Source organism: Phoenix dactylifera, chromosome 18 (assembly GCF_051530095.1).
Source record: "Phoenix dactylifera cultivar Ajwa chromosome 18, Ajwa_hap1_PhDact_Kaust_v1.1, whole genome shotgun sequence".
Taxonomy (NCBI): domain Eukaryota; kingdom Viridiplantae; phylum Streptophyta; class Magnoliopsida; order Arecales; family Arecaceae; genus Phoenix; species Phoenix dactylifera.
In genome coordinates, this window is record NC_143207.1 from 17,260,146 (window position 1) to 17,275,929 (window position 15,784).

At 37.2% G+C, this 15,784-nt stretch overlaps 2 protein-coding genes across 2 annotated transcripts; one reads left to right on the forward strand and one right to left on the reverse strand.

Annotated features, from left to right (window-relative positions):
- Positions 1–302: 302 nt before the first annotated feature.
- On the reverse strand, positions 303–5,121 carry LOC103714501 (lysine histidine transporter 1-like). The gene is made up of 7 exons (XM_008801768.6): positions 4,789–5,121; positions 3,145–3,528; positions 2,081–2,474; positions 1,200–1,305; positions 1,003–1,094; positions 753–821; positions 303–668 (listed from the first exon to the last, which is right to left on the reverse strand). Exons 1-7 carry the CDS (start codon positions 4,962–4,964, stop codon positions 570–572), a joined length of 1,320 nt encoding a protein of 439 aa, XP_008799990.3. The 5' UTR covers positions 4,965–5,121; the 3' UTR covers positions 303–569.
- Positions 5,122–8,255: 3,134 nt separating this feature from the next.
- On the forward strand, positions 8,256–15,651 carry LOC103714478 (stromal 70 kDa heat shock-related protein, chloroplastic). Its single transcript, XM_008801743.5, has 8 exons — positions 8,256–8,957; positions 9,715–9,967; positions 10,898–10,977; positions 12,017–12,159; positions 12,258–12,356; positions 12,859–13,048; positions 13,967–14,365; positions 14,999–15,651. The coding sequence occupies exons 1-8, from the start codon at positions 8,412–8,414 to the stop codon at positions 15,395–15,397; spliced, it is 2,109 nt and encodes a 702-aa protein (XP_008799965.1). The 5' UTR covers positions 8,256–8,411; the 3' UTR covers positions 15,398–15,651.
- Positions 15,652–15,784: the final 133 nt, after the last annotated feature.

Sequence of the window (15,784 nt, forward strand, 5' to 3'; positions counted from 1 at the left end):
GGATTCGAAACATAGAACAATTCACCCCTCATGACAATTAAGACGATGATAGGTTTGCATCCTTCTGTATTCTATTTCGACTAATAGAAGAAGTCTTGTCTTTGGAAAACAAACGACAATTGATTCTAAAAGTCATCCGAGGCCCGCATTATAGATTCAATTTATGATCCTTGTTGAGTGGTTTCCTCATTTATGCAGCCCTCTTTTCTTTTTGACAACACTCCCACCCTTTCAGAAAAGAATTACTGCCAAATAATACAGTCTAGAATAAGACTCTCACTTAAAGCTTGACAATGAAAGGCATTATGGTGCATGGAATTTACTAGCATGCACAAATAATAATTATAGTAATACTTTTTGACACACAAAGGAACAGCTAAAAGGATGTTTCTTTGAGACAACAGCATTCATCTAATTCCAAGCCAATGCTAATTGTTTTTCAGACATATGCTACCCCACTCTATCATCAAATAAAAGGCTCTCAGTAACATGAATGAACCTTTCATCATTTCCATCACCTGATTTCAACCTGTTCCATTCTCAATTCCTTTATATTCTTGACTGGCAGCTTACGAGAAAAATTGATAAGTCTTTGCTTGGATTATGATTTGCCTTAGTCCACCAATGGGTGATAAAATCATCAACAGGACACCGAGTATGATGCAGAACTGGAGCACACGAAAACAAAATAGGATTAGCTTGATGCCCATAAAGCAAGTGAAAATGAAACTGCCTAGAGCGATCAGGCTTACCCAATTAGTGATCCAAGAAAAACTACCCGGTCTAGGCTTGCAGATGGCAAGCCACATGATGCAGGGAAGCTGTGTAAAAAGATTTAAGATTGGAATCAGTACTTCTGCAATAATGGAAATTAAAAACTTGTGACAGTTTCTGCATTTGAAACACTGCTTATGTTCCCCTAGTACCTCAATGGTTCATGAAAAAAGTATGTCCTGTTTCTTGAAGGATATTCTACTATTTCATAAGGTTTTAGGGGCTTACGAAGTATGTAGTCGGGGCGAATGCAAATCCTCCAAAGAATCCAAGTAGCCCACCAAAGAAAGGGAAGCATATAGCAATGAACATTGTAAAAGCTGGGCATGAGGTATAATAATAATAATAACAAAAAAATCAGCAAACTTAAATGTCACAAAAAAAATGATGTAAATATGTGTTGGCCTAAAGGAGAGGGTCATCACCAACATATACAGAGCGAGCAATTAATCGAAGCATAAGACTCGGCGGAAAATGGAGTTTCTTCACCAAGACAGTTTCTATCATGTCAAAAACTGGCATGGCATAAATCTGCATCACCAATTCAAGAAAAAAATCAGACTACCAGCTACTGCACGGATTATAAAAAGGAACAAGAGAGAAACGGGGTTCACAGGATACATTTTTATCTCTTTATGTCCCTACTGAACAGTTTAGGTTATGAGAGAAAATCGAAGAGGTGATTATCAAAAATAAAAATCAAGGAAATCTAGCATTGTTGCCAGAATCATGAAAGAATCATCAAAAGATATATATAAACAAACTTCACAAGATGCAACCATTTTTGCCGACTGTTGTTTTAGATAAATTTTGACAAAGCATTTTACAATGAATAATAAGACATCAATAAAAAAATAAAATGATTTATAATCACTGATAAGAACATGTTCAATTTATTAGCATCATTATGCTGAAAATAATTTTCCCTAGTTTCCTTGGGCAAAGAAAAGTGACTTTTCCTCAATATATGGGCAACCAGTTAGAGTTGTAGATGACATGGTAACTAATACTTCTTTCTGCAAAACACAGTATCTTTATCATGAAAAGATCATGTTAACATCTAAATGAATTAAATCCCTATCTCCTTTTGTTTCTCAAATTTATTATGATGCCACTAATTTGAAAATATTTGAATTGTTTCTCTTATGAAGACACCGTATTTGAAAATATTCCATCTTGAAGCGTTAAGCCTTTTTTTGATTGCTTGCTGGAATATTTGAAGATATTACATCTGATCAGAAGCCAAGTTTCCTTGATTGTTTAATGTGATTCAAGTTTTCAGAATATCAATTGCAAGCAGCCTTACCTGATAGCTCCCAATGACATGGATGACAACAAACATGTTGGCCATGGCAATCAGCCACCTTGGCTTTTCCAGGGTAATGAGGATGTTGTCCTCGACCCCATTGCCGAAGGCCCAGTACCCAACCAGAGCAACAGGGAAGTAGCAAATGGCAACAATAATATAGGCAACAATGACACCCTTCCACATAGGCTTCTTTGATGGCTTCTCGGCAGTGGAAGGTATAGTTGCCTGGATCTCCAAGACCACATTGTGACCGGCATATGCGAAAGCAACGTCTCCGAGTGCACTAAGGAAGTTGAAGAAAGTTCCTGCCGTGCTCGAAGGTTTGTAACCATACTCCACATCTTCTTGCCTCCCTTTGGCCGCAGAAGCTCCCCAAGCAATGGTGGAGTAACTGATAAGAGTTTATGAATAAGTCACAGAGACAGCAATTAAATTGTAGATATTAATTCCACATTAAAAAAAATAGATATCAAAGCTTTGAAACAGCTAAAATTTTACTCACTCATGCTATATTTCTCAAATGTTTTCATTGAAAGGCTGATAAACCTCAAATGTTGAAGCAAATAGTCCTTAAGGAAGTACATTTTATATATTTTAATTTTATTTCCAAATGTATAAAATCTTAAGCTTCCTGAATTCAAATTACATGAAAATTAGCATCAGGAATTTGTAGGAACATGTATTCGCAGGCCAAAAAGAAGGCAAAGTGTCATGAAGTTTGAAATTTCTACTCAATAAGAGAGAGTTTGAAATTCTACAAAATTTCTATTCAATAAGAGAGATTTTAAAGTTTCAAAAGACAAACACATACCTTTTGTACTTTGTAGTCTCCTCTAAAAACATGAAGTAGCATATCATAAACTGTTCTTTTAGTGTACAAAAGCACATTCTTTACTACTATCAGAAGAATGGAGAGAGAACAAGTAAACTCACATTATTTCAATCACTTCTAATAAAGATACTGTCACTAATGATTTCTAAAATAATGTTACCCAACATGTAGCAATATAGAGTCAGAAAGAATAATCAGGTGCTTTGGCATCATAGAGAAGAGTATATGCCTGAGGGACATGACAGCAGCTGCCAAGGAGACACCCGAAATTGAGTTGAAGTTGGGCAGTTGGGAGAGAACAAAGTGCAGTGAGGCGAAGATCATGATGAAATAGGTCACTTTGATGTTTTTGCAGTCAGGGCAGACAACATCATGGAACTTCTTTAGAGATTTTCCGCCCGTGACCATGTAGACGATGTTCACGCCCACCTCCACGACAAGTTGCTGAGGCACCACAATCCAAAGACCAAGCTTGTCTCCGAAGGCATGCTGCCCCAGCTCATGGTATCGATCGAATCGCTTTCCAGGTACCATCTCATGCATCTCTACCATTTGCCAGAGAGTATATAAGGTGATGATCCATGAAAGGATTAGGACTACAACGCCTGGTCCCCTGCTCAATTATGCATAAGGAGGATAAGCCATTAATCTTTCGCAGGAAACCAACACACAGTTTTCTTATTGGATCCATATATGAGTTAAGAGCAAATATGAGTATTATAAGATCCTCAATACACAGTTTTATTATAGGATCCATCTGCTGAGTTAAGAACAAATATGAGTATTATGAGATCCTCATACGTAAATGCACTTTTATAACTTAGCCAACTTACCTTGTAAATATATTTTATATGATTAATAAGAATGAAGGAGATGCCTCACTTCATCATTCATCAAAAGAAAAAAAGAGAGAGTATTATGAGATCCGGTTTCAGGTAACATTAGATCAAATGCAGACAAATCAAAAACAGTTGCAACGATTACAGAGGCTGCTAAGCTTTTCACTGGCTTTAAATTTAACTCTTCTCTCTAAATTAAAGAAAATATTTGCGAAGAGATTTAGCATATTTGTTGTCTAATTAACAGAGAGGTCATGACTAATTACCTTGCTAATTAGGCAAAAGTAGAAGGTGAATATCAACATGCTAACAAAATAAACAAAAATTCTAAGCTGGCAGCACGAACTATTTTAACACAAACCAAGAAATAGATTCTGCTGAAAAAATAGATTTTTTTTTTGATGAAATAAAATAGTTTTATTTTGTATTCTAGGATATTAAGGAAAAGTTTATTCTTCTAGCAAGGCATGGTCCATTGGCATGAACAACTATTATTGTTGTCACTTAGTTGTAAGCCACAACAGTTGACCTCTTGGATTCATATAGCATCAAACTGTAATCCCTTGTGCATGGCAGATCTAAACCTTCTTCACTTTGTGATATTAGTTGCATGATGAACCATAACAGGAAGTTTTGATTCTTGAAAATGACAGCAATCATGAAATCGAGAAGCCCTTATCAAACAGAAAGAATAACAAAAAAAAAGGTTAAAAAAAAAATTCTTAGAATTACAGAAGAAAAGAAGGTAAAAAAAAAACTTACAATATTATGACAAAAAGAATAGAAACTACTTTTATTTTAAGCAGATTCTGAAACGATCAACACCATTCTATTATCTGAAACAGATCGATCCTAGCCAAAAACTTGATTTAAAAGAAAAAATATCTATATCTATATATATGTATATATATATACCCCACAAAATAAAATCATGTAATAAAAATTAAAACACTCGCTCCCGCTAAAAACAACAATCGAACACCAAACCTTCAACACTATGATTTGAAGAACAGGGTTTCTTTTCCCCTCCCTACCATCCAAGTTCAGACATAGCATACGGCAAGCTGAGGACGCCGGCGCCGACCATGGCCGTCACATTGTGGAAGGCTGAATACCACCACTTGGCATTCCTGGACGACGTGATCGGGAGCCAGTCATCGACGGACTTCTCCTTCGCGTCCTGCGACTTATCGTGTTCCCCTGCATCCATGGAGCCTGGTTCGACGAGGCAACGAGAAACCCAACGCCAAAACAACAACGCCACCTCCCAGAGAGAGTATATAAAACAAAGTATACTCTTCCTCTTCCTCTGTATTACTATGTACAAAAATCTTACCAAAAAGTTTGGTACTTCCGATTTTATGGTCGGTTTTAACGTCAAAGTCACGCTCGAGCGTTATTTCAGATCTTTGGTATGGATTCGAGGGAATTTTAGATCTTTAAGATTCTATAAATCTTCTACGTGGCATGCCAAAAGGCCGTCAAAGAGTTATTTTCTTTTAATTTTAGCTGGTTTTGTTTTTGTGGTTAGATTTAACTAGGGGTAGCAATTTAACCCACGGTTATGATCCGTAATCAACTTTTTTTTTCAAAAAAAAAAAAGTTTAGGTTTGGCATGTTTCGGTCCTAGGCGGATTGATCTATGTAGATCTATTTATTAAATAGTTCGACTTTAGTTTTAAAATTTGGATTTTTGACCTATGTCATTGTTGTATCCGATCATGACCCATCTTTTCGGGTCTTTTTTAATATGTGTAAAATATATTGAACTTATCTAAGACTTGTTTAAGCCGTCTAGCTTGATTTGACTTATTTATTAAATATGTTATGCTGGTCGGGTCGGGTTAGCTACTTGCGAGAAAGATTCAATTCAAATTTGGATCCGACTTAATGGGCTTTGAGTTGGTACGTTTTTGATTTTTGATCCCTCGAAGGTTTGATAGGGGCCATATTTGGAATCTTTGGCTAGATGATTCTGTGAATCTACATCATGGGGGTTGAAGTTGAGGGTTTCAAATGCCAAGAAATTAGCAATTTGAGATAAAAGTCTTTAAGAAGGAAATAAAAATAATATGCTAAATCTTTATTAATAATTTGATATATTAGAACCAAGATATCAATATAAGATGTAACATTCGATATCTCTACTAAGATTTGGGTCAAATTAACCATTCAACCATATAAATTCGGTTCGAGCCAGGCGAATAGGCGAGCCACTTCGGTATTCAATTGTGATTGGAGCTAGACCAAGTTTCCGACCTGCATCAAATTATAAGTGTGAAAAGGTCTTAAGATGCTTAAATATCCCCTTCAATGAAGTTGGATTCTACTGAGCCCACTTGCAGCAAACCAAATGGGCTCTCAAGGGAGCCGGAGCAGCGAAGATGTGGCAGTAGGCCAATTACAATTGGCTGGCAAAAATTTGGAAGGTTAAGGCTCACATACTAGAGTCCTTTCATTTATTGGGTATATCCGTACCCATCAGATATGATCCACCCATTCTAGCAAAAAGAAAAAGAAAAGAAAAAAAAAGAAAAAAAAAAAAGAGTCCTTCATCTTAGACTCTGGAAATTGGCATTGGGCAAACTTCCAGCATCATCCATTTTGGCTTTTGGAGGTGTGATGCCAGTTTGTCTGATGCAACAACCAGGATGAAACCCTAGAACACATATTGCTTCCAGGATGGTGTGGTGGTTGATTAGGAATCCAGCTCTTTCAAGATTGAGATCATCTTAGCAGGCTATATTGATCTACATTGGGTAATAAAATCACTTATGTATAGATGAAGCCATTAACATCTTGATGTTTGATGCTAGCGTTACTGAAAAGTTCTTAAGATAATAATATGTGCTATGGTTGTTTGGAGTGCAAGGAACTTAAACGTGTTGGCATTCAGGGCTATCATATTTTGGACTCATTTGATTCATAGGTATTTTGTTTTTCTAAAATATTTTTTCTAGAAAGCTGATTTCTGAAAATATAATGTCTGAAAAAATAGTTTTAACATGTTTGGATCATCATAGAAAAGTGGTACAATTCATAGTGGCTTATGTTTGTGATTGAGCATTTATTTTTTCTGAAAAGTTATGTGAAATATCTATTATCCATTAATCTCGATTGCTTAAAAATAATTTAAAAAAAATTAATTTCCAACCTGTGAGAGAGTAGCTTTTTTATGTCCTTCATTGATTTTTTTTCTCATAAAATATAAAAATCTTGTTTTCATAAAAATATTATTTTTCTCTTTTTTTTTGAATTATTTTTTTTTTCTGAGAAACTGAACCAATTCATTAAAGATTAACTTGGATGGATCGGTTGGCAGAAATCATACGAGCGGAATCTTGCCGGTAGCCGCGACTCCTATCAGGAGTCAAGATAAAGTCGACTCCAGAGTTTGAGCACTTTAAATCAGACACCCTTTAGTATTACTCTTAAACCTCAGATTCAACAGTCTGGCCTTGTGGTGGAAAAGCAAACCTATTTCCCAAAATTATTCCACTACAATAAAGCTTAATTGTTTTGTCGTAATAACTGCTATTTAATGGAAATAATGAGCATCATTTGATATTTCTATTGTAACAAGTACTATTAGTCCATCATTATGTTATAATAGCTGCTATGGAATGGAACTAGCAGCTATCATTGGATATTTCCATTATTTATCTAGGGAAGCTTTTAATGGCAAAGCTGGTAAAGTATTCAACTGTTTAATTTTTGTATATAAAAAAAAATTCTATATGAATCATTCAGCTACATCTTTTCTGTACAATTTGAACATTTATCCTAATTCTTCTCCTCAATTTGGTCGACTGTTCATGCTGGAAACTTAGCTTTGCTCCCTGCCCAATAAAAGAGAGGTATATTATGGCTGATACTATTTTAGAGGTTACTGCATGAATATCTTCCTAAAAGCTTAAATTCATGTAAATATCTTCTTAAAATTTATATTTATTTCCATACTCTCATAAAATATTATTTTTGTACAAATGTTCCTAATATAATAGTTCTTCTAACACTATTAATAAAAACCATATTTTTTAATTAAAAATAAAATAAATTTGTGCCTTATAAAATATTGTATATATATATTTATTAAGAATATTTTAGTTATTTTAATTTGAAACCGTTAATATTTTAACAATATTAGATGATGTGGGTATATATGTAAAAATAAGAATAAAAGAAAGGGTATACATGTAAATATAAATTTAGAAGGATATTTATGTAAAATTTGATATTTAGGTACCATTGGTATTTTAAAAAATATTATTTTATTGTAAACTTAAGGAGGACTGAAATGGTGAATAACACCAACTATTTGTACAGCCGAAATGGTGAAATAGAACAACCTACTACCTAATAAAACAAAACTCTCATCGCTGAAACAATCCACCGTCCAATAATCCTCCTAATTAAATCTCACCCGTTCATATTACACCGTCCATTTCGACGGCGGATACAACGACCGCATATAAATATCTATGCGAACGTCAGAAGACCCGCCCCTCATCCCCTTATCTCTCCAACTCCTGCGCCTTGCCGGCTAGGCTTCGGATTAGGGTTTTCGCTCCATCTCCAGAGCCCGCCTCCTCTCACTCTTTCTTTGCATTCTCGAATCGCTGAAAACTAGGGTTTGGATCCACTCCTTCGATCGAGAATGGCGTGTTCGTCGGCTCTCGGCTCCTCCGCCGCCTACCCTTCCTGCCGGAAGCCCGCTCCCCGAATCTCCTCCTCGGGATCCCTCTTCTTCGGCTACCGCCCTTCGGGTTCCCTCAATGGAGCTGTTCTCCGAGCACGGAGTTGCAGGGGAAGGGAAGGACGCGGCCTTGGCCGCCCCCTTCGGGTGGTGGCCGAGAAGGTCGTGGGGATCGACCTCGGGACCACGAACTCGGCGGTGGCGGCGATGGAAGGAGGGAAGCCGACGATCGTTACTAACGCCGAGGGGCAGCGGACCACGCCGTCGGTCGTCGCCTACGCGAAGAACGGCGACCGGCTGGTGGGGCAGATCGCGAAGCGGCAGGCCGTGGTGAACCCGGAGAACACGTTCTTCTCGGTGAAGCGGTTCATCGGGAGGAAGATGGCAGAGGTCGATGAGGAGTCGAAGCAGGTCTCTTACCGGGTCATGAGGGATGAGAACGGGAATGTTAAGCTCGAGTGCCCTGCCATTGGAAAGCAGTTTGCAGCGGAGGAAATCTCAGCCCAGGTCCTTTTCTTCTATTCTTGTTAGGGTTACTCTCAAGCTCTCCTTTTGTCGTTTCCCGCCAAGATTTTGATTCGTTGTTGTTAATTTATTTGGTTGTAGTTTGTTTTACTGAAAGTTTTGATCTCGAATGAATTGTTTGAGAAAATTTCCGATCTTTCTCGGTTTATAATATTAAAGAAAAGGTTATATGAAAGTTGATGCATTACAGTAACCTTTTCCATTTGCGGTAAGAGTTTTTTTTGTTGAATTTTATCTTTTGTGGTTTCTAGCGCATGCTTTCACGGTTAGTTATTGGCAAATCTTTATCGAAAATTATGTTTTGTGGTTTTGATGATATTTCTTATACCTGTGTTGCTGTTGAAAAGATGGAAAGTGATAAAGTCTTAATATAAGTAACATTCTAAACCTAGATTAGCTTTGAATATATGATACATGCCATCCTTCCAGTGACATGAGTTTGCCTCTATATCAGATAGTATGAAAAATCATGGCTTCACTGAAGTGGGGATGTAACTTTCCTGTCTGTTTGTTTCAAATTGGTTTTGTTGATAACTATCTCCGTTTACTTCTTTTTAGTTTAACATTTTTATTTTTACTTGAAACATGAATACCATCTCTGCTAGTTTTCAGATATTTGTCTCCTCAGCTGATTTTTATTCTATATCAAGTATTTGGAAGAGTTATTTTGGCAAAACTCTTGCTCCAGAATTAATTTATTACTCAATCAATGAATATTGTTTTTTGCTCATGCTCTCAGGTTTTGAGAAAACTTGTGGATGATGCATCGAAGTTTTTAAATGACAAGGTCACTAAAGCAGTGGTTACCGTTCCTGCATACTTTAATGACTCACAAAGGACAGCAACAAAGGATGCTGGTCGTATTGCTGGTCTAGAAGTTCTTCGCATCATTAATGAACCTACTGCCGCATCATTGGCATATGGATTTGAAAAGAAGAACAATGAAACCATTCTAGTATTTGATTTGGGAGGTGGTACATTTGATGTTTCAGGTATAGAAACCATTCAAAACTTTATTCCTTCAACAAAATAGATTTCCCCATATATTCTATGGACTTACGTGCTTTTCATGTTTAGAGACACAAATATGTATTTCACTTTTACTGGTTGAAATGTTCTCATGTTGTGAAACTTTGCATAAGATATTAAATGAAATTTTCATGGAGGTTAAGGGCTTTGAAGATTTGAATGAAATTGTGGGTTCACACCTAAAGATTGTAGAGGCATATGACATGGAAGTAACGATTAATAATACCTTTGGAAGAGAGAACTCACAGTCCAATTTGTTGATTTTCCTTGACTTATGCGGCTTCTGTTGTTTGTATTAAAGTCTCGTGCAAGTAAAGTCGTTACATGGTGTAATGGCCAACTTTATTGTATGTTGATAACCTAGCATCATAACCATGTAATGACCAACTTTATTGTATGTTGATAACCTAGCATCATAAGAATATAAAACACATTTATAAACTAAAGTGGAGTTGATTTAATGGATGCTAATAGATTTTGCTATGGTCAGCCAAGCTTATGGAAGTTTCAGTCATTTCATATTCATAAATATTTAGGTTCAGATTTTACCTTCCAGATCATTCTTGATACATGATCATGTCCTTACCTTCATCGTCATCAATCTTTCCATATTCCATGATGACCTACTCAAGCCACTGGAGATCTAATACTTTACTGCAATGTCTAATATTATCTGGAATTATCAAGTACCAAACAACATGTGTATATCATGAATGCCACACAACCCATGCATATCAGGAATCAGACAAAAACTTAGAAAATCATATTATTCATATTACTCATAGATACTGGTTTTGCAATGTATATTCTTCTGAGATGATCATTCATAGCTTTAATAGCTGACATTTTTATTCTTCCTTCTAAATAATGGATTTAATTACCATCTGTTGCAGTTCTCGAGGTTGGAGATGGTGTTTTTGAAGTGCTTTCAACTTCTGGGGACACACATCTTGGTGGTGATGATTTTGACAAGGTTGTTCGAATGTTTCTTTCATTACCCAGCACTTGAGAGATGAACCCATGGTTTCATGCATTGGGCCAGTACCAACACCTCGCATGGGTTGGCATTGCACTCATGAGCACGTTTTAGAATATTTTTAATTAAAGAAGGGCCTTTTAAATTTTGGCACAGCATGGCACATGTGCCAGTTGGTGTATCACATGCCACCTGCACTTAGATTCTTGGGTGAGGCTGGAATGTTGTAGATTATAGTACTTGTTTCTAGTTCTGCTAGTGGACTGTGTTTTTTGTGGTGTGTAGCCTAGCCAATTTATGTGCATGACTGTCAGGTCAACTTTCTTTGTTTTGGTTCTGTTGCCTTACTCCTTGTGCCGTACTTCTTTGTGTGGTTATGCAATTATCTGAACATTTGAGGGCAAACAGGACTGTAGGAAATGGATAGGTAGGTTTCTTTCATTGCATCAATCTATGCTGGAACATGCTACTATATGCAGGCCATCCAATTTCCCCAGTGTGCTTTGTGAAGCAAAACTGTAGGTCTGGGTTGCTATATTGGGACCTACATTTTGCACGGTGAATTGGAGATAACTGCCTCTAGTTATGCCTTATTGAGACCTAAGTGACTGAATGCTGACTGTTAAGGTTTTTATTTTCATTTCTGCACTGAATGCAAAGCTTTACATTATCTCACAATGTTATGTGATCAAACTGCTCTGAAAGGGTTGTGCACAATGTATTCTTTGTACAATTTGCAACCTTTGCAACCAATATGTTAATATTTCATGACGTCCAAAAGGCCAAAACATTAAGTCATTTTTTGTTTGTGCATGCTGTGTGCGCAGTCTCCTTCATCACTTTGCTAGCGTATGCCGTGTTGTTGCACATCATGTTACACAGATGTGCTTCACAGCAGTTCCTGATTTCTTCGTATACAAGATGACAATAATGTTCTTCCTCATATTTGCACAATTTTACACTAAATCAGGGAACATGCACATAAACTTGTTTTGAAGATCACTAAGCAAACTCTTGTTCATCTGTGTTTGAGCAGAGAGTTGTTGATTGGCTGGCTGCAAACTTTAAGAGAGAGGAAGGCATTCATCTTCTGAAAGATAAGCAAGCCCTCCAGCGACTCACTGAGGCAGCAGAGAAGGCCAAGATGGAATTATCAACCTTGACCCAGACAAATATAAGGTGAGTTTTCATGTCCATTATCTCTCATACCTTTGGCAGTTTTTCTGTTTTACTTTTCCTGATGTTCTTGGGTGATTGTTTTTTCTACTTTTTGGTAGCTTGCCATTTATTACCGCAACTGCTGATGGTCCCAAGCACATTGAGACAACTCTATCAAGGGCCAAGTTTGAGGAGTTGTGTTCAGACCTTCTTGACAGGTATATTTCATCTTTGGTCATGTCGATGAGGTTTTTATGGGTGCACAAAAAGAAAGGGATTGGTTTGTTATATAGTACTGTGCTCTGTTAAGCATAGTGGTTAATAGGACTATATTCTTCATAGTCGATGCCTTTCTGACAGTTGATGCATATATATGCGGTCTTACATGACAAAATTCTGCTATGTGAGTATCTATGATGGCTATGTGCTTGCAACTTAAAATCTGGGTGAACTGATAATAAAAAAAAAGACTGTCTTCTATACTGCCTAAATTCTCATTTGAAGTTGTTTGAAATTTATGTGTGGGTTGATTGCATGGTCTTAGATCCTTGCATACAAGTCTGACACTTGGTGTGCAGTCAAGTGTGAAATATCCATTTGCCGCTACTAAAATTGGGTCCTCTGGCCTTTAAAATGTTGTGTCTATATTCTGCCCAATGTCTGACCATTTATTAGCTATTCTGATCAACCAATAGCTCATGTTTTGTATTGGTTTTTTAGGCTTAGAAAGCCTGTAGACAATGCCTTGAGAGATGCAAAACTCTCATTCAAGGACATAGATGAAGTTATTCTGGTGGGTGGTTCAACCCGAATCCCAGCTGTCCAGGAACTCGTGAAGAAGATGACTGGAAAGGATCCTAATGTTACCGTCAATCCTGATGAAGTTGTTGCTCTTGGAGCTGCAGTACAGGTTAGTCACTTTGATATATATGTTCCTTATTTAACATTCCTCCACCTTGTAGAGATGGGGCAGTTTGACTCTTGATTATCTGTTTGTAATGGGCAATCTAAGTTCGACCCACAATTTTAATGTCATCACTCATGAACATTCTTTTATTGGGCGATTGCTTGCCATATCTAGTGAATGTGCTATCTAAAACACTGGAATTGGTAGTAATGTTCAATGTTCGTTAAGTGAAAGTTGTTAAGGATGTTCAAAATGTTAGAGTCAAGTATATGTTCTATTGAAAAAGGAAAAAAAGTAGCTTCTTTGATTGCAATGTTAGCTAGATGACAGCAGTTTCTAGTTAGATTTCTACTGAAACGTTGGGTACATGGCATATTTCTAGCACTTGGCAAAAAATTAAAAAAGAAAGGAACAAAGAAAATGATATTCTCGTGTTACATGCAGCAAGTTTATACTGATTGTTTTAAAGATGTTATTTGTATTCCCAACAACAATGTTGTTTTAATTATTGTTAAACTGTAATATACCATTCAATTCAGAAGATTTAGTACTGTTATCACTGCTACAATTGTGGGCTGACACACATCTAAAGTCTTGAATGGGTCATGCAATGATACACCTGGGAACCCAATATATAATTAGGTCTTCTTATTGTGCTCCAAAATGTTACAGCTTTGTGATTTGTTTACCGATCAAAAAGCAATACTGATGAACATAAAGTCATTATATTACATGCATGATTGTTGACAAAGGTGGGTTCTAGGTTATGGTGGTGGGTCTGGTCCATACAGCAATATGGATCATTTGACTGGAGACCTGAACCCATGTGCCCACTTATAAGATGCACTTCTAATCATTTTGAAATACGAGTTATGATTGAATGTGGAAGAAATACATATTTATTGTTTTGTTTAATTTCAGGCAGGGGTGCTGGCTGGAGATGTTAGTGACATTGTTCTTCTTGATGTGACCCCACTTTCTGTGGGCTTGGAAACCTTGGGCGGAGTGATGACGAAGATCATCCCTAGAAATACAACACTGCCCACCTCCAAGTCAGAAGTCTTCTCTACAGCTGCAGATGGGCAGACAAGCGTTGAAATAAATGTTCTTCAGGGTGAAAGAGAGTTTGTGAGGGACAATAAATCACTTGGAAGTTTCCGCCTTGATGGAATACCTCCAGCACCACGTGGTGTGCCACAGATTGAGGTAAAGTTTGATATTGATGCCAATGGCATTCTCTCTGTTACCGCTGTGGATAAGGGTACCGGGAAGAAGCAAGACATCACAATAACTGGGGCAAGCACTCTGCCCAGTGATGAGGTATTGTTTTCTTAATACTGCTAGCAGATTGTCATTATGTTTCTACTAGATATTGCATGTTGATTTTTTTTTTTTTGGTCCTGTAATCTAGACAACAAAGTGGGCAACTAATTGCACATTTTGGTTTATATCTACTTCTTTAATAGTAGTGTGGTTAAACATATAGTTTTTAATTGGTAGATTAACTATCATTTACAATCATTTATCAAAATTCTTGAAAATATTTTAATGCCATAACTTACAGCAGAATTAGCTAAAATCATTTACTGGAATGTGGTCTGATTTCTCAGTTATCAGGTGTCTCTATTTGCGTGCATATGTGTTTGATCATCAGTTTGTTTTCCTGTGTGGTTGTAATTACCTTCTTGCGTGCTTTATTAATAATATTCCCTCATCGAATTCTTCTGGTACTATTTACCTCTGCCTTCTAAGTTGTGGGTCCTGGGTTTTGCTTATTGGGAGGTTAATCCTGTCTGAATGATGCATCTTGTCTTGCTTTATTTTGAAAATTCTCAAGCAAAATGAGTGCTATTTAATTGGGGATGTATGTGGTAGGTTGTATTTGTAACAATTGTGATGTTTCTCCTGCATCATAACATTGACAAATCATTTACCCTACCTGGAAATGTGCAGGTGGAGAGAATGGTAAATGAGGCCGAGAAGTTTGCAAAGGAGGACAAGGAGAAGAGGGAGGCCATAGATACGAAGAACCAGGCAGAATCTGTAGTCTACCAGACAGAGAAGCAGTTGAAGGAGCTGGGAGAGAAGGTCCCTGCTCCTGTCAAGGAAAAGGTGGAGGGAAAGCTTGGAGAGCTCAAAGATGCCATTTCTGGAGGATCAACACAAGGCATGAAGGATGCTATGGCTTCTCTCAACCAGGAGGTGATGCAACTCGGCCAGTCACTCTACAACCAGCCCGGTGGTGCTGGTGCTGGGCCTGCACCCGGTGCTGATGCTGGCCCTGCAGACCCTTCAGGCAAGGGACCAGAAGGTGGGGATGTAATTGATGCTGATTTTACGGACAGCAAGTGAAAAGGACGAACAACTTTTTCTTAGCACTCCTCAGAGTGAATTGGTTAAAGGATTCAGTATCTTGGTACAATTTTTCTGTTCCCGGGATTGTACGCTGCAGGTAGATGACTAGGTATTTGGTGCTTTTGAAATTTTTTGACTCGTAGTCAGATTGTGGGATTTTGAAATGAGGATCGATTGCGAGGCTACTTGATTATAATTGTAACTCATAATAGTAAATTATAGGTTAAATAAAAATTAGGTTCTGTGCGGCAGTGTCTGGTTAAGTACCTTTAATGCCAAAATTAGTAAATAATTAAGGATATCCTCTTGTGGTGAATTTATGTCATCCTTCATGTTTAGCATGTCATACTTAAAACATGTATGATGATGGCATTATATAGATAA

What these genes read in the sequence shown, in the direction of transcription:
- LOC103714501 (XM_008801768.6), bottom strand. Translation starts at nt 4,964, where the DNA reads ATGGATGCAGGGGAACACGATAAGTCGCAGGACGCGAAGGAGAAGTCC. An exon ending in GCTATGTCTGAACTTGGATG is followed by an intron (nt 3,529 to 4,788) that starts GTAGGGAGGGGA and finishes ATAATTGAGCAG; the next exon opens with GGGACCAGGCGTTGTAGTCC. An exon ending in TTTCTTGGATCACTAATTGG is followed by an intron (nt 669 to 752) that starts GTAAGCCTGATC and finishes CGTGTGCTCCAG; the next exon opens with TTCTGCATCATACTCGGTGT.
- LOC103714478 (XM_008801743.5), top strand. Translation starts at nt 8,412, where the DNA reads ATGGCGTGTTCGTCGGCTCTCGGCTCCTCCGCCGCCTACCCTTCCTGC. An exon ending in GTGGTGATGATTTTGACAAG is followed by an intron (nt 10,978 to 12,016) that starts GTTGTTCGAATG and finishes GTGTTTGAGCAG; the next exon opens with AGAGTTGTTGATTGGCTGGC. An exon ending in CTCTTGGAGCTGCAGTACAG is followed by an intron (nt 13,049 to 13,966) that starts GTTAGTCACTTT and finishes GTTTAATTTCAG; the next exon opens with GCAGGGGTGCTGGCTGGAGA.